Source organism: Eubalaena glacialis, chromosome 19 (assembly GCF_028564815.1).
Source record: "Eubalaena glacialis isolate mEubGla1 chromosome 19, mEubGla1.1.hap2.+ XY, whole genome shotgun sequence".
NCBI classification, from domain to species: domain Eukaryota; kingdom Metazoa; phylum Chordata; class Mammalia; order Artiodactyla; family Balaenidae; genus Eubalaena; species Eubalaena glacialis.
In genome coordinates this window covers 56242368-56264551 of record NC_083734.1, presented here as the reverse complement: position 1 = coordinate 56264551, position 22184 = coordinate 56242368, and the positions used below count along the sequence as shown (strand labels likewise).

General features: G+C 60.6%; 2 protein-coding genes across 9 annotated transcripts in view; one reads left to right on the top strand and one right to left on the bottom strand.

Moving 5' to 3' along the window:
* UNK (unk zinc finger) overlaps nt 1-4840 on the top strand; it is a 33403-nt gene extending 28563 nt beyond the window's left edge. For 4 of the 5 annotated variants that reach the window (XM_061175283.1, XM_061175282.1, XM_061175285.1 and 1 more), the window contains 3 exons: nt 1442-1623; nt 2245-2502; nt 3360-4840. In XM_061175283.1, coding sequence (XP_061031266.1) covers nt 1442-1623; nt 2245-2502; nt 3360-3515 — 596 coding nt within the window. In that variant the 3' untranslated portion in view covers nt 3516-4840. The remainder of the gene's footprint in view (nt 1-1441; nt 1624-2244; nt 2503-3359) is intronic. The other variant, XM_061175286.1, reaches the window with a different exon arrangement.
* A 1058-nt stretch (nt 4841-5898) lies between these two features.
* UNC13D (unc-13 homolog D) lies at nt 5899-21133 on the bottom strand. 4 transcript variants are annotated; one of them, XM_061175370.1, is made up of 33 exons: nt 21062-21131; nt 20794-20944; nt 20005-20040; nt 19660-19767; nt 19506-19565; nt 19351-19417; nt 18944-19124; nt 18482-18526; nt 18281-18349; nt 18028-18097; nt 17735-17839; nt 17559-17651; nt 17381-17484; nt 16039-16156; nt 15808-15932; nt 15578-15668; nt 15448-15504; nt 15264-15361; nt 15107-15158; nt 14879-15009; nt 14671-14791; nt 14169-14312; nt 13898-13996; nt 13583-13789; nt 13334-13402; nt 12218-12297; nt 9282-9387; nt 9133-9204; nt 8496-8579; nt 8280-8400; nt 7961-8084; nt 7304-7500; nt 5899-6601 (listed from the first exon to the last, which is right to left on the bottom strand). In XM_061175370.1, the coding sequence occupies exons 2-33, from the start codon at nt 20908-20910 to the stop codon at nt 6492-6494; spliced, it is 3261 nt and encodes a 1086-aa protein (XP_061031353.1). In that variant the 5' UTR covers nt 20911-20944; nt 21062-21131; the 3' UTR covers nt 5899-6491. The 4 variants fall into 4 exon arrangements, 2 of the variants coding, with proteins under 2 accessions (XP_061031353.1, XP_061031354.1); XR_009698285.1 differs by lacking the exon at nt 7961-8084 and having other exon boundaries at nt 6514-6601; nt 21062-21132; XM_061175371.1 differs by lacking the exons at nt 5899-6601; nt 7304-7500 and having other exon boundaries at nt 7967-8167; nt 21062-21133.
* Between the last annotated feature and the right edge of the window lie 1051 nt (nt 21134-22184).

The following is a 22184-nucleotide window of genomic DNA, read 5'->3' as shown; positions in this document are numbered from 1 at the left end:
AGATCAGAAACACCCTCCCTGAGGGTGCTGGGCATCCTGGTCACACTGAGCCTGAGCCTCTGAGCTGCCCTTTGACATTCTGACTAGGTTTGGGTCCTTCCCTAATCTCTCTGAAGATCAGGGCAGCACCTTCACGGTTGATGTTGATGCTGTCAGCTTCAGACGCTTAGTGTCACGTTTGTCTGGCTTGCCCATGTTCTGGAGGCATCTTGACTGCAGCCCTACTTACTGGCCACGCATTCCTTCCTTCCGCACATAGTTACGGATACAAGGTGAGCTCAGCAGTCCCTGCTGGCATGGAGCCATGGTCTCTTGGGAGAGGCAGAGGCGCCCAGGCATTACATCATACTTAGAGACCATCACTGTCGTGTGGAGGCAACAGGCTGGGCGCTGCGATTCAGAATAATAGAGGGACCTGACCTGGGTGGGGCTCCCCGAGGAAGTGGCTCCTCTCCACGAGAGGAAATGCCACCCGAGCGGGAGGAGAAGCGCAGGTGGAGCTTGCTGCTGGCCAGGGTTGCCTCAGCAGGGATCCCGAGTTCTCGCCTCCAGGACAGGGCAGAGAGCCTCGTATCTCCACACAGGACGACGTTGGTCATGTAGGTGCACTTGTGTTGCTTGGGAGATAGACTCTCTTAAATCCGTTTGGTTCTAGAACATCTTGGCTGGATTAGTGGGAAAGGGAGCAAGAAAGAAGTCATTAGAATGATATGTGTGGGCAGAACGAGGCCAGAAGCGGATAGGGGTCTCCCTCAGAAGACAGGGGCCGTCCTGGGGGCCACAGAGCAGGGGCACGTGGTGTTAGTTAAACATCTGCTGAATGAGTGGGTGAGGGGGGCGGTGGATGAGCACACAGCTTAGCTGTTTGCAAAGAGTAGGCCTTTGGAGCCAGACGCCCTGGCTGTGTCCTGGCTCTACCCCTTAACTGTTTTTGTGATTCCTGGCAACATGTTTTATCTCAGTTTCCTCATTATAAAACAAGGGGGGTGGACCAAGGGCTCCCTGTGCTCTTCCCGCTCCAGCTCTGCCATCATCTGAGGCTCTTGACCCGTGTCTTTTTTCCTGAATCTCCTCCTGGGTCTCACATCAGGGTGCAAGAAGGCTCCCCTTTCTCTAGCCTGAAAGTGAAGTTGGGCTCACAAATTGCCACATTCACAGACTGCTCTCCCTACAGCACTTCCCAAGTCCCCTGAATCACCTCATGAGGCAAGTGATGGGAACCCCACTTTACAGATGGGGATGCTGAGACTCGGAAGTTAAATAGCAGCTGATGAGTAACAGGTGGCGCCTACACATCCCTGTGAAACTCCCCAACCTAACATTGCTGGAGCCTTGCACAGCCAGGCCCTGGAGGCACCCAGGCAGGGCTGGACAGGGCCGGGGCCCAGGCCCAAGCCCAAAGCTCTTCAGAGCTCTGATGTTCCTCCCCTTCCTGGGGCAGGTCTGAATGGGATGAATAGCAGCATCTGGGAGCATTTTGCCTCTGGAAGCTTCTCCCCGGGCACTTCCCCTGCCTTCCTGTCAGGGCCCGGGGCTGCTGAGCTGGCCCGGCTTCGGCAAGAGCTAGATGAAGCCAACGGCACCATCAAGCAGTGGGAGGAGTCCTGGAAGCAGGCAAAACAGGTACTGGGCCCCCACGCCCACCTGCCTTTCCCAGGGCCTGGTGGCATCTAGCCCAAGCCCATCTTACACAGTGGGTACAGGGGCTGGGGGAGGTCAGGGGTCCTGGGGAACAGAGCAGAAACTCCGTTTGGCTTATTCTCTCCCGCTGTGGAAAAACTTGCCTTGCCGGTCAGGACCCTGGGGTGGCTGGTATCCCAGGCCTGGAATTCCCTCTGTGAGCTGCTTATTTGGTCTGGGCCCATAGCACTGCTTGCTTCTACCCAGAAGCCCTGACTCTCCAGGGCTCTAGGTCCAGGGTTCTAGGTTCTGAGATGGGCCTTATGTCCAGCCACAGCATGGCTGCCCCTAGAGGTGCTGGCCAGCTCTGCCTAGTGCTCCCCTGCTATGCTGGCCTCAGCCCCTTTCCCTGCCCACAGAGGGTCTCTTGCAGGTCCTGAAACCTCTCCTCTCTGCAGGCAGCATCAGCCCTCCTCCCTGCCCCACTTCCCAGACACCTGAGCCAGCTCCCCAGCAGGCCCCGCAGCCACAGTGGCCCACACGGGCTCCCAGAGATGCACTCTCGGGGTGGGGGGCAAGGGCAGGGGGGCCATCATGACAAGGTGCTGCGTGTTGGGCCCATAGGCTTGTGATGCCTGGAAGAAGGAGGCAGAGGAGGCCGGGGAGCGGGCCAGCGCGGCAGGCGCTGAGTGCGAGCTGGCCCGGGGGCAGCGGGATGCACTGGAGGTGCAGGTGAAGAAACTACAGGAGGAGCTGGAGCGGCTGCACTCGGGCCCCGACCCGCAGGCCCTGCCCGCCTTCCCCGACCTGGAAGCCCTCTCACTCTCCACCCTCTACTCTCTCCAGAAGCAGCTGCGGGCTCACTTGGAGCAAGTGGACAAGGTCAGCTTAGGAGGCTGGGGAGCACAGGCTGGGGAGGTACAGTGGGCTCAGCCAGTGCCTGGACTTGGATGGGTCCTTGCTGCTGCAGGGATGGCCACCCTCCTAAGAGCCTCTGTCCCCGCTGAGCTCACACAAAATGCCAGCCCGCTGGAGAGGAGCTCGGGATAGAACGTCACTCACTGGGGAGGTGGGAAACCTGGAGGTAGATGGGCACCAGGGCCCACCCCTGGCACTTTTGAGGGCAGGCGCTGAGCTGAGCTGCATTAGTACGCCTGGGCCCTAAGTTTCCTCCTGACCACTTCTCTTCCTGTGAGCTCTGCACACACCAGCAGACATTCCAGAATGGTTAGGTCCCCAGGACTACTGTCTGCATTCCTCGGTGCCCTTCTGGGTCCCCAGGGGAGTGCGGCACAGTGGGAAGAGCATTCTTCCCTTCGTTGGGCATTTGGCAGCCAGGCCCCACGTGTAGCCGTGTCACCTCGGGCCCGTCACTACCCTCTCCAGACCCCACAGTTCTCATTGGGGACCTAGGGTCATTATAAGATCAAACGAGACAAGAGGCAGAAGCCTTTGTGCGAGAGAAAGCCCGTCCGGCTAGGCGCTGCAGAGCAGCCCTGGCCCTCCCCGCTCCCCCCGCACAGCTCCGACTCAGCCCCACTCGGCCTTGCAGCTGAAAGCAGAAATGAGGCGCCTTGAGGTGATCAGCCTGCCCCCTGACCCTGCCCTCTCCCTTATCAGCTGGGGCCTGTAAGCACACTGTCGAGTTTCCTCATCCCAAGGGGCTACAGTGAGAGTTGGGGGAGCTCTTTGTCCGACATGGGGCTGCGCCAGTGACCGTGATGTCCCTTTCCCCGCAGGCCGTGTTCCACATGCAGTCGGTGAAATGCCTTAAGTGTCAGGAGCAGAACCGAGCGGTGCTGCCGTGCCAACACGCTGTGCTGTGTGAGCTCTGTGCCGAGGGCAGTGAGTGCCCCGTCTGCCAGCCAGGCCGGGCCCATGCCCTCCAGTCGTGACCCTGCAGGCCTGGCCCCGGCCTGGCTCAGATCTTCTCCCCTAGGACTTTTTAAAGTATATATATATGTATGTATGTATGTATGTATGTATGTATGTATATGTATATGATTATGTATATGTATACATTTCTGTATGTGTGTAGGTGTGCGTGGGCGGCCAGTGTGTGAACAGTGTCTGTGTGTATATCTATACATAGATATAGACACACACTTTAAAACAGACTTACCAAGCACTTTTTAAAAGAAAAAACTATTTTGCAGTCCTTCCCCTGCCCGCTCCCTACCTTTCCCACTGCAGAGACAAAGTCCCCTCTTCTCCCACCAGCCTTTTGGCAGGGAATCTGTTTCAGCCTCTTTTTTATGTAGGAACTAACTATTTTTAACTTCTTCCTGGGGCCTGAGCAGGGAAGGGTGGAAAGCTAGAAGGGGCCGAGGGGAGGGGACAAGCCTTCAGGGCAGGCCCTGTTCACCCCACTTCCCCAGGCCAGGGCGAGAGCCAGGGGTGTGGAGGACCTCGGCCCAGACCTGGTTCCCAGCTGTGAGGCTTGAGAGCAGGGGATCCAAGCCCGCCTAGCTCTAGGGTTACCAAGCGTGTGTTTAGTCCAGGCTGGCGCGCCAAAGCCGTGGGGCCAGCCCCACTCCCAACCCTGGGCCCTTGCATCTCCTCGAGGGGCAAAGCCCAGGCCTTTTACCCCTCAGGTACCTGAGGCCGGGGGTCTACCCCAGTCCTCCCCCCACCCCCGGACTCCTAGAGCAGCCTCCCTGGCTCCAGGGCGACCTACCAGGCTGGCACTGCCCTCTCCATCACCCCCCAGCTGCCCTCAGCTGTCTCCCCTCGTGCACAGCCCTCCGTGCTGTCCATCCCTCCCTCTGGCAGCTAGCAGGGCAACAGGTGGGGAGGAGCTGCGGACTGTGAGGACCAAGGTGGGGCCCAGGCCCCGCCCTCCTCCCCAGGAGGGGCTCCGTATGCATTCCTTGGTGCTCTCTGAGTGCAGCTGACGTCCTGCCCGTTTGGAGCAGACGCCTGTGTGCATGTGTGTGCGTGCCTGTCCAATGTATATTGTGTCTTAGCTTCCATTTTTAAAATCGTCCTGTACAGAGAGATGCAGCAGGGGGTGGGAGGGCAGAGTGGGCAGAGGGAAGCCACCCCACTCCCAGCACTGGGGGTCTGGGGTGGGAGCAAGAGGGCTGCAAAGGGTCTGGCCCGGCCCGGGTGCCCCCTTGGGCTCAGCACGAAAGGGCTTTCAACGAATTAAGTGAAAACTTTTTTACAAAAACGCAAAAATCAAAGCTCCAAACGTATTGGAAATAAAATATGAACTTGCGGTGGTAGCTTGTTTATGTCGGGGTGAGGGAGAGTTGGGCCCCAAATGAGGGCCTCTGGCCCAGCTCAGCCAGCCCAGCCCAGCCCAGGTTTCAGCCATGGAAAAGGCTCGTGCCTGACCCCTGAGGTGTGGCTAGGTAGCTGAAGAGGCCTTGAGGCACCCTGGGCCCATCCAGGCCCAAAGCCTGCTCCAGGCTCCTAGACAGAGCTTGAGTGTTCTGACGCAGGCCTGCTGGGGTTGATGGGATGGGGACCTTTAGCCCTGGACCCAGAGACCTCCCAGGCCCTAGGGCTCTTCAGAGCTCTATCGTCAGATGCAATTGGTATACTTACTGTTTTCCAAAAGACAACAAGGCCCCTAGTAGCTTCTCAGAGGAACAGACAGTGCCTGCTCATGAAAGCATCGAAAGAAAGGTGGGCCTGCCCCCTGAGGGAGCCTTTGAGCCACCTCCCTCCCCCTGCTCTTAGCTGGCCTGTTAGGTGGGTGGGAAAACACATACCTTGTGGGCTTTCTGTATGGGTCTCAGAGGAGCAGAGCTGAAAGAAGCCTTGGACGTGGTCTTATCTGACCTCCCCCCATCCATCATACCTGTGCAGACTCGGAGAGGTTAGGTGACTCAACCACGGTCACACGAGAATGAGAAGTGAGCCTCAGGCTCTGACTCCCAGCATATGGGCCACTCCCCCAGGCAGGTCTGGGGCCCCATTCCTCTAAGCCCTCTGTTCAGAGCAGACCCTCGGCCTCAACCTGCACCCCTGGGAGGCCCCCCACTCATGGTGCCCCCATGAGTGCCAGGCTCCTGTGTTAGGCAGTGGCGACAGAACCCGATACGTCTGGTGGTGTTTTGTTCGAGGCCTTTGCTGCTGCGTCAGTTACCTCCACACCTACCCCGCTGCTCTGTAACATGGGGGAGTGAGCGGTGGGCCGGGGCCCGGGGTCGGGGGCAGCCCAGGCTCTCCTGAGGGCTGAGAAGGGGTTTGCAATGGCTTGGCTGTAACCTAGGCCCCGCTGCAGGCCAACAGTATGTTTAGTAAGAGGACGATGTATTGTTAATTTTTTTATTTTTGCTAAGAAAATTTCTAGGTACTGTCCCAAGGAGGAGCGGTCCTCAGCAGACACAGCTAGCCAAACTGTGCCAGCCCCACTGCCCACCAGTTCTCACCCCTTCAGAGCCAGAAGGTCCCTGGCTCTAGGCTCCTTAGCCTGGGTGCTAGCAGCTCCCTCAGGAGAGGACCCAGGCTCCCTTCATTATGGCTGCTTAAGAATAGGCCCAAGGCACCTGGCCCCCCACCTCAGTGGCTGGAACAGGCCTGCCAGGAGAGGAAGGGCTGAGCCCCTCCTCTGCCAGAGCAGCTTTGCCCTAAGAGGGGAGCAGGGGTAAGGGGTGCAGACAGCTGTCTCCGCTCCCCCAGGGGCTGGATTTGGCAGAGAATGCTGAGGCTGGGGCTGAGGGGAGGAAGGAGGGGGTATAAATACTGCGAATGGGGCCCCCATCACTGTGGGCCCCGGCTCTGGCAGCGGGAACCCCGCACACTGGGGCTCCCCTGACCTGCAGGGCCCTCCTGGAGTGTTAGGCCAGGCGGGAGGGCTGCGCTGTGGTGGGGAGAACTCAGGCCTCCCAGGGACCCAAGCCCCGCTGCTGCTGCCCTGGTCATGGGGCGTGCTGGGAGGCCTGCTTGGCTCGCTGCCGCCGCAGCCGCACGAACACCTGGGCCTCGCGGTCACCCTTCCGGCTCTCTAACAGCTGCAGGATTGGATCCCCTGCAAAGAGAGGCATTTGGGGGTCAGACTCGGGGAGTGGCAGGGCCTGCAGCACTGCCCCGTTCTCCAGAAACTAGCGATGGGCCCACACCAGCCAAGCTCGCAAGACAGCCTGACAGATGAGGCAGGAGACGCGTTTGCCACCCCTGGGCAGCGGGGTGCACCTGCGGTGCGAGAGGCTGAGGTGTGCCTCAGGTGGCGACTATTACCTTTTCATACAAGAACCTAGGGCCAGTCCACCAATTCGTGCCTCAGTTTACTCATTCGGAGAGTAGCGATAACACCTGCCTCACTGAGTGGTTGTAAGGACTGAGGGTTAACGTATGTCCAGTGCTTAGAACTGACCCATCGTGAGTGCTTAAACACAAGACCTACTCCTCTTACCAAGCTTGGGGACTGCTCTGCAAGAACGTGCCCCCTGGGCACAGAAATGGCCCTTCTCCCCAGGCAAACTTGTTGGTGACCTTATCGCACCAGAGAGAGTCGAACACACTTGGCCTAACTTAACCTTCACTGGTCCTTGATCAGGCGCGAGATCTCAGCAACACAAGCCACCACGCTGGCTCCACAGGCTTCCGCCTCCAAGGAGGCTTTCCTCTGACCCCAACTCGGCCTCTGGGGGCCCCTGAGCCTTTCACGGCTGCCCCTCCCCTGCATCCCCAGTGCTGGGCCAGGGCCCACACTCAGAGGGCTCAGGCCTACCGTTGGGTGCAGGGTAGGTGAGGGGCAGGCGGGTCTGAGGCACGTCGCCGGGCTCCTCAGTCCCCGTCAGGCCCGGCACCGAGCGCAGCGGCAGGAAGGCCTCCCCTTCAAGGTCGTCAGCCCCCAGCGTGTCGTGGTCCAGCACGGTGAGCAGGAGGCACGCCCCATCCCTCTGGCACGGCTCAGCAGGCACCAGGCTGGGCGGGGGACAGAGCCGGGCTCAGCCGCCTGCCCCACGTGCTGCCGCTGCCACCTCCCCCCTCCAAAGCGGGCTCGCCGGACGGGTGGGATTAGGGTTGAAAGCGCTCAGGCTGGTGTGCCTTGGGCCACACGCCATGATGCCTGCTCTGACTGTGGGCCGATGCTTTAAAGCAGGGGCCCCTGTGTACCCAGGCCCGCCTGACTTGGGGAACAGAGGACCTCAGGGGCAGCACCCTTCCCTGAAAGCAAGCCTCTGAGTCCAACACGTGGGAGGAGTCTCCCCAACAGCCCCACTCCACCTGCAGGGGAGCAGGTTTGAGGCCTGTGCCAGCAAACACTTGTCCCAAGTGCTCCCTCCCTGGGACTCAAACCCAGTCCTCTGAGGGGAGCCCCTCGGCCCGCCTCGGCTGGGAGGAGCAGGCCTGAGGCGGGTCCAGGGCTAGTGGGACCACTCACAATTCAAAGGTCTCATCGAACAGTGGGTGAAGGTCCTTCTTGTGCTTTTGGGTCTCTCGGGGGGCCAGCTCAGGGAACTCGTGCCTGGGCTCCAAGGTCAGCTGGACAAAGGGGTCGCTGGAGCCTGGCAAGTGGCCGGGGAGGGGACGTTGGCCGAGGATAGCCCAGCCCCGCTTCCGGTGCCCCGCTCGGCAGCACTGCCCCCTCCTGGTAATCCAGCAGAAATGCACCCAGTGACCCGGCTGGACGAGCAGAGCGCCCGGAGACTCGGGGGACCAGAGTGGGGACACGGAGAGTGGCTGGGGCAGCCTCCGCTCACCGTTGGCATCCAGGGGCAGCAGGCTGGAGGCGCTGAGCAGCTCCACGTGCAGCTTCTGTTCGGAGGCGCGGTAGGAGGCCTTGACCGTGACGGCCCCGAGCTCCTCGGAGGTGGTCTCTGCCTGGGGGCGGGGCGCAGAGGCAGCGTCAGCAGGGGCTGAGCGGGCGAGGCGGGGCTCCAGGTGCGCAGCGAGCGCGGCGGAGGAGGGAGACTCACCTGCTGCTGGATGCGGCTGCAAAAGTACTTCTGGATGAGCTCCCGGCTGGAGGCCGCCTGCAGCTCCAGGTCCCTCTGCAGAGCCTGGGGAGGGGGCACAGGTGAGGAGTCCCTTGAACTGTCACACTCAGCCGCAGCCCAGTGCTGCCGTTCAGAAGCTTGCAGCCAACGGGGAGACGACAACGTGGAGTGGAAAGCACTGGGCGCTGGGGGACCACAGGCAGGGTTGCCCCGGCGACAGCCAGAGGCACCCGACAGGGTGGGCTCCACAGGTGTGTCTCACAGCCGCCCCCGCCCCAACCGTGTTTAGAAGAACTTCACACGTGGAGGGGTTTTTTGTTGGTTTGGGGGGGGGGCGTTTGTTTGTTTGGTTTTGGTTTTGGTTTTGGTTTTTGCTGTGCCACGAAGCATGTAGGATCTTAGTTCCCGGACCAGGGATGGAACCTGCTCCCCCTGCATTGGAAGCGCCGAGTCTTAACCACTGGACTGTCAGGGAAGTCCCCTCAATTTTTTTTTTTTAAAGGGGCCCACATTTTCATTTTGTGCTGGGCCCTGTAAATCACATAGCTGGTCCTGGACACAGGTGAGCACAGGAAGGCAGGTTCCCCACGCCACCAGCTAACCAAAAGGCCCCTACCTGGAAGGTGGCCGTGTGCAGGGCCTCGGGCGGCAGGCCACAGCCCTCTGCATAGAAGCAGATCTCCAGGTTCTAGGGGGCGAGACATCAGAGGTGACCCCCAGGCACTCTCCCACCAGGGTTTCTATTGTTGTCACTGGTATTATTACCTGTAGTGCGATCTTCAGCCTGCTAGAAGCCAGAGGGCAGCTCCGCTGGGAAGCGGCCACCTCTGCCAGCACTGTGAGCGTGTGGGTCCAGAGCAGGGTCAGAAGGCTGGGGTGACGTGCAGAGGGATGCCGGACACAGGACAGGAGGACAGAGGAGGAGGAAGCGGAGATGCTCTTGAGAAAGAAGAGGCCTCGTGGGACCCAGGCCCACCCCCGTTCCCCAGTGCCTCCCCACCCCCACCCTCCACCTGCCTCACTGGTGGGACTGGGGCCCAGGCTGCAGGCAGGGGAGGGAGGGAGGGCTGGTCTGCGGAGGGAAGGAGGGCAGGGGGCGGGGCAGACAGGCCCAGTCCTATCCAGCATGTCTCGGAAGCTAGTGAAGGATCCTTCTCACTACGATTAGCAAACCCCAACAAAAAAGGGAGCAGGAGGGCGGCCCCCAATGACAGAATCATGAGTCAAGATGGGAGTGACCAAGATGAATAGGATCTCAGCACACAGCATGGATAAGCATGTACTACCTGTGGCGAGAAAAAAATAGCAACCAAGCCACAGTCCCTCCTAATAACAACCTGAAATAACTGAAATTTCACTTGTCAAAGTAGAGTCAGGCAGATAAGCACAAAAATGTATAATTAAGAATGGGGGGGGGGGCTTCCACGGTGGCGCAGTGGTTAAGAATCCGCCTGCCAATGCAGGACGTGGGTTCGAGCCCCGGTCCGGGAAGATCCCACATGCCACGGAGCAACTAAGCCTGTGTGCCACAACTACTGAGCCTGTGCTCTAGAGCCCGTGAGCCACAACTACTGAGCCCTCGTGCTGCAACTACTGAAGCCCATGCGCCTAGAGCCTGTGCTCCTCAACAAGAGAAACCACCACAATGAGAAGCCCGCGCACCACAACGAAGAGTAGCCCCCGCTGGCCGCAACTAGAGAAAGCCCGCGCACAGCAACGAATACCCAACACAACCATAAATAAATTAAAAAAAAAAAAAAAAAAAGAATGGGGGTGCGGGAGACTTCCCTGGTGGTGCAGTGGTTAAGAATCTGCCTGCCAATGCAGGGGACACGGGTTTGATCCCTGGTCCGGGAAGATACCACATGCCACGGAGCAACTAAGCCCGTGCATCACAACTACCGAGCCCACACGCCACAACTACTGAAGTCCGCATGCCTAGAGCCCATGCTCCGCAACAAGAGAAGCCACCGCAATGAGAAACCCACACACTGCAATGAAGAGTAGCCCCCGCTCGCCGCAACTAGAGAAAGCCTGTGCGCAGCAACGGAGACCCAACGCAGCCAAAAATAAATTAAAAAAAAAAAAAAATCAATGGGGGGATGGGACTTCCCTGGTGGTCCAGGTCCAGTGGGTAAGACTCCATGCTCCCAATGCAGGGGGCCCGGGTTCGATCCCTGGTGGGGGAACTAGATCCCTCACGCATGCTGCATCCAAGAGTCCGCATGCCACAACTAAGAAGTTCACATACCGCAACTAAGAAGCCCGCATGCTTCATGAAGACCCGGCACAGCCAAGATAAATAAATAAATAAATTAATTAATTAATAATAAATAAAAATAAATATTAAAAAAAAGAAAGAATGTGGGAGGTCTAGGGACTTCCCTGGTGGTCCAGTGGTTAAGACTCCACGCTTCCACTGCAAGGGGGTGTGGGTTCGATCCCTGGTTGGGGAACCAAGATCCTGTAAGCTGCGCGGCATGGCCAAAAAAAAAAGAATGGGGGAGGTCTAAAAATTTTTTAAAGTTTAGAAAAAAATTGGGCGGTCCATACTAAAAGTAGTTAATTTGGGGACTTCCCTGGTGACGCAGTGCTTAAGAATCCGCCTGCCAATGCAGGGGACATGGGTTCGAGCCCTGGTCCGGGAAGATCCCACATGCCACGGAGCAACTAAGCCCTTGTGCCACAACTACTGAGCCCGCATGCCACAACTACTGAAGCCCGGCGCCTAGAGCCCGTGCTCCGCAACAAGAGAAGCCACCGCAATGAGAAGCACGTGCACCGCAATGAAGAGCAGCCTCCCGCTCGCCTCAACTAGAGAAAGCCTCCGCGCAGCAACGAAGATCCAACGCAGCCAGAAATAAATAAAATAAATTAATTTAAAAAAATAAAATAAAATAAAAGTAGTTAATTTAGTCCCCATACTTAAGTGCTCATTATGCGCAGACACTGTTCTAAATGTTCTGAGGCAGTGAGTGGTAAGTCAAGCTCCTGTCTTAGTAGAGATTAAACTCTATTTTGTGTGAAGATCAGAGCTGAACAAATGGCATCCTCTGGCCTAGGAAATAAAGAAGGTGGGCTCCCGAGGCCCCGCTGCCCCACCGGGAGCAGAACTCTGGGGGCCAGCAGCCCCATGTGGAGGACCTGTCGCCGTCACCGTCACCGTCACCGTCGTCACAGCACCTCAGGCATCGACCACTTCCTTTGTTGCACGCGCTGCTCTCAGCACTTCACATGACTCGTTTAGTCCTCGGTAGAGGCCAGAACTATGATCATCTGCACAGAAAACTTGAGTAATCTGCTCAAGGCCACCCACCAAGCAGCAGTGAAGCTGGAGTATGAATCCAGGTCGTCCAGAGCCCATGCCCTTGACCTCTACCCACTGCTGCCCAGTGTGCTGGGCCCTGTTTTGAGAGAGACCCTAACGAGAAGTTCCCCTGGAATACCAGCTGCCTGTAATGTTAGGGAGGGCAGAGCTGCAGCCTCCCGAAGACGCAGCCCAGGGCTAAGGGAGAAAGGACAGGCAGGTTTCAGCTCAGCCTAAGGTGAAATGGACAGCCTTGTGCGGCCATGAGCGCCCTGACCCTTGGAGCAAGCATTTAAGAGAGGCTGGCTGCATCCTCCCCTGAGGATGGATGCTGAGGCCGGGAAGGAGGGGCGGGTGGGAGGAGAGGCGGAGGTGATGCGGCACTGCTGCAGACCTGCTGAAGTTCTCCTGCACCAGGTTGGTGTTCATGTAGCAGAGCTTCACCTCCAGGAACTTCATCAGGGGCAGAATGGCCTGGGGAGGGGCAGCAGCACGTCTGGTTCTGGCCCATTCTGGTCCCACCCCCCATTCCTTTGCCCTGACCCGGAGAGGAAACAGGGCTAGGAGCTTTCCTGCGCATCTGTGGAATGTGTGCAGAGCCAGCCCCTGACCACAGTCGGCTCCAGCCACACTGGAGACAGTATAGCCTTTGCTATAGCCCTGAACCTGCCAGACCTGGTCCTGCCTCAGGGCCTTTGCCCATGCTGTTCTCTCCCGTAGAAATCCTCGTGGCTCCTTCTCTTCCTTCCTTTAGGTCTTGACTCAGCTGTCACCCTCCAAGTAAGGCCTTCTCTGGCCACTATCTAAAAATACAGTCCTCTGACCCTTTCCACTCCCTTGTGTGCTTTATTTTTCTCTTGAGTGGTTATCATTAACTAACATATGATATGTGTGTGTATACATATATATATGTTTACACACACACACACATATATGTATAGTTCTAATAATAGCTATAGTTATAGTTATATACTTAGCTCTTTTTTCACCTCCTCTACTAGAATGAAAACTCTAGGAAGGCAGGGATTTTTGTCACACTGTTCATTGATATATATCCCCAGTGCCTAAACCAATACCTGGGACAAAGTGGGTGCTTAAATGGTTGATGAATTAATGAGTAGCACGCTCCCGAGCAATCACAGGTGTAACTATTATCCCCGCTGACAGAGGAGGAGCCTGAGGTCAGCTGACCTATATAACTAGGACAGCTACGCTAGTAGGCAGCTAAGAAGGAGGCATGCCCAGGGCTGTTTGGCTGCAAAGTCTAAAGCCTCCCCCACTGCAGCTCCCACATTGACTGTCAGTGCTGGGAGAGCCCACGGAATGACCCAACCCCACCCTCTTAGCATCTAAGGGGGAAACCGAGGCCAGGAGGGAACATTCCTTGCCCAAGTCTGGGGGACTTATCTCTGACACCCCATGGCCTTCAGCCCCCTGCCCACCCTAAGCCCCTTTGCAATCCCTGACCCACATTGCTGGCAAAGGTCAGCAAGCAGGGAGGGCCACTCACATCCTCAGGCGGGACGGATTCCTTGATGCCCACGAGTTTCTGGATGTGCTTGGCAATGCCCACCTCCAGCTGGAGACACAAAACGGTAGGAGGGAGGCCAGGGTGTGAGTCGGGGGTCAGGAGAGGTTGCTTGGGGCCTGAGTTTAGGTTCAGGAAGGGAAGGGGGCCGGACACTGGCCCAAGTCCTGCTGGAGGGTACTTCAGGCTGAGGATGGGTGGGGTGGGGTCACTGTGGGTCAAACAAATTACCTGCTCGGCCAAGGTGCGGACGCCAGTGCGGATCTCATGGCCCAGCCCAGCCAGGGCGCCCTGCAGCTGGGCATGCAGCGTGTTCTGCAGCTGCCCCTGCTCCAGCACAGCCCCTACCCGCTGCTCCAGTGCCTCCCATGCCAGCTGGGTGGGCAGCCTGCCGATCACCAGCCGCAGCTGCTCCATGTCATTCACCACCACACATAGCTGCAGGCAGGCATGGGCACAGGGATGCCGAGCTTCCTGAATAGTGCCAGGACCGGCAGGCTCCACCCCTACCCCGTCCCAGCCTCAGCTCCCAGCTCTGGCCCTTACCCTGTTGGCTGCCTGGCCTTGGTCCTTCTGGCCAGCAGAGAGCTCACGGGCCCGGGCCTTTATAAGGCTGCAGTACACCAGGGCCAGCCGACAGGTGTCCTGGGGTGAGGAGGGGATGATCCATGGGGGTGGGGAATGCCGAGGAGAGGCAGACGGGGGGCGGGGGGGAGGCACAGGAATTTCAGTGACTTGGGGGATTTAGGACATAGGCTTTTGGAGGCTGCTAGGATGAGAACTTGGGAGAAATCGTGGGGTGGGAAGGAGGCTGCACCTCCACGAACTTGACGGTGATCATGAAGGCCTCCTCTGGGTCAGGCCAGTCCAGCTGCTGGGCAGTGTGGCTGATCTGGGCAAAGCAGGTGGACAGATCCACAGCCGACGTGCTGTGCTTGGTCAGTTCACCCAGGGGCACCAGCTAGGAGATGGGGGAGTGTGTAGAAAGGAGGGCTCAAGGCTTGCCAAATCCATGCTCTCCCTCCCCACTTCCATTTGCAAGCGTCCAGAGCTCATACAGCCAGCAAGCACAGAGCTGGGCAGGGGGCGGCAAGGTGAACAAGCAGGGCTCTGCCCAGACCCCCCAGGCTGCAGGGATCAGCGTGTAAATGAAGCCCGGCCCCCCCAGTATAACAGGAGGCAGCATTTTGCACTCAGCTGGCCTCGAGAGCACCGCGCAAAGCTGGTTAACTGCTTCTGCACGTGCCACACGGTTGGCAGAGCTGCGCGCCACACCCCGAAATGTGGGACTCTGCCCCTAGCCCCGGCCCCAACCCCACCTCGTCCATCTGCACAGCACGCTGCACCCGCGCCAGGGCCACGCTGTACGTCTTCTGCAGCCAGGAGGGGATGGCCGGCTGGAACCACTGGTGGAAGCCTTCCAGGGCCAGGACGCCATCCCTGGGGAGAGCCAGGGTCAGCCTGGGGAAAGCCGGGGCCATTGCGGGCTTCGGGCCCTCCTCTCCCTGCAGCCAGCCTGCTGCCCACCTCTCCGAGGGGACCGGGCCCAGCTGGTAGAGCTCCTTGAGGCTGACGTAGAGCTGGAACAGACTTTCGCCCATCTCCGGGGTCACGGCACCGCTCGCCACCGCAACGTGGTCCTGCACCCTCTTGGCCACCTGTGAAGGGAAGGCGTGGTGAGCGGAGCTCCAGAGCCAGGGCAGAGGGCGTGGCCTTGGGACGCGGTGGGGTGAGGTGCGGGGGCGGGGCGCTCACCAGCCATTGCAGCTCCAGGAAAGCCATGGAGAAGAGGTCGATCTTGAGGACACTGGAGGAAAGGCAGCAGGTGTGACCTGGTGGCACACAGCGGGGTCCCTCTGGTCCCCATTCTGAACCCCTGCTGCACTGCCTCCCGACCCAGCCGCCTGCTCACTTATGGAAGATCTTGTTCCACGTGCGCTGGCACTGGTGCAGGTCGCCAATGATGTCTTGTACCAGGCTCAGTAAGGCCTTGCCCGCCTCCAGCATGCCCTGGCAGGGATAGAGGTGAGCCAGGCAGGGCTCTGAGGGGCAAGCATCCCGTCCCACCACCCACCGCCTCACCTGAGCCCCCTCACCTGCACCATGGGCTGATGGTGCTGCTGCTTCAGGTGGAACCATTCGGTGGTGCCAGTCTGTGGGCAGAGAGACAGTGAGCAGGGAGGGCTGCTGGGCCCAGGCACCGCACCTACAGGGTGGGCACCATACCCGCAGTGCCTGGGTCACCAGGCGGGGCAGGGGGCCGCTTTCGGGGCACAGTTCTCCAAAGGCCTTCATCTTGCACATCTGTACCAGGACCCTGTGGGGAGAGAGAGCCGTGTGCAAGATGCCTGTTGCCCCGTAGCCCCCACTCATTCCTCCGGCAGGCTTCCCCACCCCAGAGGTGCCCCAGCTGTTCCCCGTCTCCGACTCCACTGAAGCGGGGGGTAACCACTGACCTGAGAAGAGACTGCAGCCGGGCTGGGGAGTCGGAGACGGAGAGGGGGAAGACAGACCGGAACCTCCGGATGAGGGAGAGGCCATAGGCCAGCAGGGAGCTGAATGAGGCGGCCAACTCCTCCAGCTGCAGGGCCAGGAAAGTGCTGTGAGGCGGGGGCTGGTTTATGGGGCCCAGGGAGCCGCTCCCTGAGCCCTGCCTGCCCAACACCCCTCACCCCGCCCCAGCCCACCTGCTCTGCCTTGAGCCGGCCCTGGATCCACTGGTACTCGATGCTGGTGATGGGGTACAGGAGGCAGCTGCTGGGGAACTCTAGGCTCTGGTAGAGACGGCTGTAGGCCAGCCACTGCCTGCGGCAGACAGGAAGCCCTCAGCCTGGCCAAGTGGGGCACCTTCCTTCCCACAGCTCACCTGGCCTGGCCTGGCGGCGGGGGGGGAGGGGGCGTTATCCGCCCCCCAAAGCCTCCTGGGGATCCCCATCGACCCGCAGAGGCTGAAAACCAGTGGCTGAAGGTAACCCACAGGATTGTTTTTGCTCCCATAAGTACTTTTCAAACATGTAAATTAACTGTCCATCTCTTAAATTAGAATATTTGTGGTTTTAAAATTCAGGACTTCTTGCTTCTTTTGAGAAATCAGATTTGGAGACTCGGGCCTTCAAGTACATGCAAAACATCAGCTAGAGCATCCCTTTAGAGAGTCAAGAGGAGACTTCACAGAGATGACCGAACTGAGACAAGAGGGAGGGCGAAGGAGGCTGGGGGAGAAGAGCAGCCCAGGGATAGGCCTCCGCCACTGCCACTCGGGGACACAGCGGCCAACCGCACTCCCTGCTGAGGCCCTGCAGGCAAATGAGGCTCTCACCCTCCCTCGGTGCCTGCTCCAGTCTCCAGCCTCACCTGCATTCCCCACAGCCATCCAGGAATCCCCACCTGCCCATGGTCCTAGAAGCTGCCCTTCTCCGCCAGCCTCCTTCTGACCCCCTACTGAATGCCAAGTGTCAGCTCCCACTCTCACTCCTCCTCCTGGCAGCACCCGGGCTGTGCCCCTACTCCTCTCGTGCATGGAAAGATCTACAAACTCCTGTGTGCCCTTCCTGGCATTCCCATAATCTAACAAGGCTCAGGGGAGGTGACGGGCCCTCAACACGGATTCAGGAGCATCAGCGCACAGATTTGTTCAATGGCCCTGGGGTCTGGGCCTGGGGTGGCAAACTCAACTGCCCAGAAGGACTCAGGTAATGTCAGGGGACGAAGCGGCCAGATGGCAACTGTGATGGATGGGGGAGGGCACGCTACTCTGCCCTGACCACCTGCAGCCCAGCAAAGCGACAGCCCTGCAATTCCAGCACGAAGCTTTCACGGGAAACTGGTGATGTGAATCTGCACAGCAAATCTCCAGAGTTTTAAGAGTTGGCAACTGACTCAAAACTTAAAATACACAGTTTGGGCCCCAAACAGAAACCTCCTGAGGGTTAGACTTCGGGCTGTCAGCTTGTAGGAGGGCAGGCAGGGAGGGAGAGGGTGGTGCGGCGCAGACGGCCCTCGGGCACTCGGGCTTGGCTGGGCACTCACGCCATGGACCGGTGGAAGTCGGACAGGTCCTTCTGCGTGGAGTGGAGGAAGAGGACGGTGGCGGCCTGGGGGCTCAGCAACCCATCCCAGGAGGTGCTGCCCGCCTGAGGCGACAGGTGGAGGGTGTCAGCACCTGACAGGCAGACCCTGGCCCTGCCCAGCCCCAGGAGGGCAGTACCTGGTGCTGGGTGACCTCGTGGGACACGAGCTGCTGCAGCAGGCGGAGGTGCACCGTGTAGCTGGGCTGCGAGCGGCTGGCCGCGGTGGCTCTCTGCAGGGGGGGCCGGCGCAGCCGTGAGCAGAGGACCCCACGCCCGGTGCAGCCCCTCCTCCCCACCCAGCCGGGCCACCTACCCGCTTGTGAATGAACTGGAACTGGAGGTGACACTGACCACGGTCTGGGTAGGTCTCCGTGCAAGGCTCCAGAGGGTACCACTGATCCTCCCGGCAGCGCAGGTCCTGGCAGGCCGGGCAGGCAGGGGATGCCCACACCTGTGAGCCGCAGGCGCCTCACCCGGTCGGGGGCAGGGGCGGCGATGGGAGGCAGACCCCAGGCTCCGCTTGGTGCAGACCTGGAACCCCTCCCTTGATCCCCTCGTCACCCCCTCTCTGCCTCTCTCCCGGGAACCTTTCCCCACTCCACTCACCTGTAGTCTCAGAACCACGTTCCCCAGAAAGTCATCCTGGCCTTTGTCCTTCCGGGCATCCTTAAAGATCCTGTTCCAGGCAGGGTCCCGTGAGGGAGAGGGGCCAGGAGCCTGACCGGGTCAGGCTGGAATCTGCTCCCTACCTGCAGCCACCTGGGCCCAGGTGAGAGCCTGCAGCCCAACAACCAGTGTGCATGTGGAGGCAGGGCAGAAGGAGCCCCGACTCCTTCCCCGGGAAACCCACGGCCCTCACCTTCGCAGCCCGTGCAGATCTGTGAGCTCCCCGAGCTTCTGTCTGACGGACTCCACGGTGTCCATGTCCCTGGTGGGGCAGAGGTTTGAGCAGGAGGCGGAGAGGGTGTCCTGGGAGCCCCCAACCCCTTTCTGCCACCCTCACCCCCAGGCCCCCTTATCTTCCCAACCCCTACAGGTGGGGGGGGGACATGCCCCTCACCACATGTCCAGATGAAAGCTGGCATTGCTTATGTCCTCAAACTCCCTGTAGTGAGAAAAGAGCAAGGCTGAGGGTCTTGGAGGGATAGACCCCTGACCAGGCCACAGGCTACCTCAGCCCCGAGCCTGCCCCCCCAAACTGCCATCCCAGTATCACCCACTGTCAAGTCTTAGTCCCTCTCTGCAAATTCTCCTCCCCTCCCAACTGCATCTCTCTCTCCTTTAAAGTAAGGCTTCAGGCTACCCCCCAGATCAACCCAGATGGGCCTGACCCTCCGCCCCCCACCAGCACGTGGCATTTATGCCATTGCTGTGTCCTGTTTGGCCTCCTGTCAGTCTCCCCTGCCTCGGGATCAGGCTCCTCCTCCAGTCAAACCAAGCTCCCTCCCCCGAGCCAGGAAGTGCTGCTGATCTCATCGACGAGTAGGCCCAGAGCGGGTAGGAGCTGGGGCCGGCCACGTACAGGATGAAGGTCTCGTCCCAGACGGGGTTGAGTGTCTGGGTGATGACCTGGGTGCGGTGGATCTGCTCCTCTGGGATGGTGTGCCTCACCACGGCCTTCTGCCGTCGCAGGAGCCCAGGGCTGCCCCCCGGCACACCCACCCCCTGCTCGATGCCCAGCAGGCAGTAGGGGTCACTGAACCCTGGGGAGGAAGGGGAGGGGTGTTGGCTAGGCTCCCAGGGAGAGCCCTTATCACCCCCTACCCCTCTCCATCCCAGGCTCCAAGGACAAGGGGCCAGCAGCACCAAAGTGAGCCCCAGGGGATGTTTGGGAGATGGGAACTCCCATCACAAGCTCTGGGACAGGCTGTGATGGGGAGAGGAAGGAGCCAGGAAGAAGGCCCTCAGGGCCCCCCATCGCCTACTCACCACTGACATCCTTGCCGAGAATGCCCTTGGCTTGTTTCACCGTGGCCTTCAGACAGAATATTGGTTTCTGGAGCGACAGGAGGTGGGGCCTGAGTCCCAGAGGGAGCTGGGCTTCCCCGCCCCCATGCTCGCTCAGGACAGCCCAGCAGGCTTACCTCGAGCTCCTGGACCTGCCGCAGTAGCTGCTGGTGCTCCTCGGGCTCCATGCGGAAGGCCTGGCGGGGTAGGAGTGTGGGAAGCTTGGGGCACGGGGGCGGGGGGGACACGGCCAGGCTGCAGGGAGGCAGGTGGAGTGGGGGCTGGCCTTACCTCCTGCAGGTATTGAAGCAGCTCAGAGGACTCCCCGACATGGGCGGGCTCGGGCTGACCCAGGCGGTACAGGACCGTGTAGAGAGCTTCCTCGTAGAGCAGGGCCCGCTGAGACACAGCAGGGTCACCTTGGGAACCTCCGTCCACCCACCACAAGGTCTGAGCCCCACCAGCCACCCCTGGCACTCACGGCACATGCCCAAGGCGGGGACCAGGCGTCCACACGCGCAGGGGAGGGGAGGGGGTTGAGACCCAGCCTTGGCCAGCAGCCTAGGGGGGTGTTTGGGAGGATGCAGGGCTGCTTCCCAGCACCCCTCTGCGCCCCGGAAACGCTCCGATTCTTACCTCCTCAGGGGACAAGTGGTGGGATGGAGGCTCGATCTGGGGAGCGAGGTGGAAAGACAAGGTGTCCCCGAGGCCTGGACCAGGGCTCGCACGCGGGAGCGGCTCCTCACAGAGCAGGCCCAGCCCGAGGGCTGAGGGGGCCCCAGCACTTGGCCTCCAGCCCCACCAGTGCCGCACACCTGTTCCCACAGCAGGGCTCCCGGGGCTCCGGCACCCGGGCCACTTCCCTCATCCCCTGGCCCGCCGCCATGGCTCGGGTCCATTGGCGCTCAGCTGCGCCGGCTCAGCTGCACCAGCAGACGCCCGTGGCCTCAACCTCCCCCAACCTCCCTTCCTTCCCCAGAGGAAACAGCGCTGCTTATCGGGCGGCTCCGCTCCGCACCCCGGCGGCGGAAGTGAGGCCCAGCAGCAGAGGTGGGAGACCGGGGGGTCACGCCAAGCAGGCCTGGGGGCTGCTCAGCTGGGCCGCGAAGGCCCAGCCCCCAGCAGGGACACTCCCTGCCTCGTGGAGCTGGTGTCTTTGGGACTGGAGAAGCAGAGGATGGCTGGGGACGGAGTGCGAGAGGCAGGGGGCTCCGAAAGGCTCAGACCCCAGACCTGAGCCCCAGGGTGGCCCAGAGAACACACGGAAGACCCTCTTCTGCAGACCCCGAAGGCTCTGCCACGGGCTAGGGTGGGCAGGGGAGGGACACACATCCTCAGCCGCAGCCCACAAGAGTAGGGCACCGCACGCAGAGAGGGCAGAGCCCCACCCAGGCCTGCTCTTCTCCCCACTGAGGTCCCTCCTACCTCCTGAGCCCTGTGGGGCAGGGGATCCTGCAGATCTCTGACCCTGCGGCGCCTTATCTTGATGGCCTGGCGCAAAAGGGGAGGGCGCCGCCGGGGCTGGGAGAAGAGCGTCGCCATGGTGGCCAGCCCTGCCCTTCCCCTCTGCCGCTGCCTTGGGTGAAGATAGGGAAGCCACAGACTTACGCAAAGAGCCCAGGGCTGCCACCCGGTGCCAGGGGAAGGGGAAGGAAGGGCGGGTCAGGGGACGGTCAGGCCAGGGTTTCACCACCTTTGGGTTGGGGGGCTCCGGCTCCCAGGCCCCTGCACCTTCCTTCCTCCCTCCCCGCTGGCTGGGATCCTGGGAGGAACTTGGCTGGGCTGGAGGCAGAAGTAGACCAGGTGGGCGGGTCCGCCCCACTCCACCTTCCCACAGGGGCCCTGGGGAGGATCCAGTGCCACGGGCAGGGGGCATGAGGGCAGGGGGGCAGCGGGCCTGCCGCATCCAGGTGACTGGGGGACTCTGCCCTGGCCGGTGGGGTTCTCACCCTCAGGTCTCCCTGAACCGGCCGCAGACCCGGGGTAGGCGTGGGCAGGGCACAGGGTGGAAGCCCCGGAGAGGCCACTGCGCAACCTGCTCTGCTCCCCAGGTCACATTCCACCGAGGTGACAGGGCCAGGCTGCGCCGGGCAGGGACGGCCCCACGGCCCCTGCCCCCATAAGAATGGTCGGGCGGGTGCTCCCTTCAAACGTCCTTGTAGGGGGCTCAGTCAACGCCAGGAGCTGCTGGGCGGGGCTGCAGAGGGAACAGGCTGGGGAGGCTACTGCCTAGCCTCTCCTGACAGGGCGACTTGGCCCAGAAGGGACAGGAAAATGGACACTTCGGTGCTGGGCTGAGCTCCACCACAGGGTCCCAGGGCCTCCCTCCAGGCCAGGGTCCGGGGGGTGCAGGCCTGGGCATGGACGGTGGCCGTTTCCCACCCACCCCTGGCCCCAGGGTTCACAAGGAGGGTGGCACCAGAGCCTGCACTGCAGGGGGCCAGTCTTGAATGGCTGGCCTTCACTGACGTGCCCTCTCACTCCCACGAGGCAAGGCGGTGAGCACAGCAGCCAGGGACGCGGGAACTCACGTCCAGCCTGGCCCCTCCTGCCAACGCCTCCCACCCAGGGCAGCTGCTGGGCTGCGCCAGGCCCCAGGGGACTCGGTGGGTGGGCACAGTTGCTGAGCAACTGCCATGGAACAGACACAGGAGAGGCCTCAGCATCCTGGGCCCAAATAGGCCAGGAGAACAAGGGACTCTCACACGGGAGGGAACACGGCCTCTGCCGGCCCCTAGCAGCCCGACAGCCCTCCTTCCCAAGAGTTTGCCTCGTCACCACATGCAGAGCCAGACAGGGTCGAGTCACTCATTTTT

Bases quoted from the DNA above. Each gene is read 5' to 3' on its own strand.
- UNC13D (XM_061175370.1), bottom strand. From the start codon at position 20,910: ATGGCGACGCTCTTCTCCCAGCCCCGGCGGCGCCCTCCCCTTTTGCGC. The intron at 19,418-19,505 runs GTAAGCCTGCTG...CTGTCGCTCCAG, and splicing joins GGCAGGTCCAGGAGCTCGAG to AAACCAATATTCTGTCTGAA. The intron at 12,298-13,333 runs GTGAGTGGCCCT...GCCCCTCCCCAG, and splicing joins AATCCGTCCCGCCTGAGGAT to GCCATTCTGCCCCTGATGAA.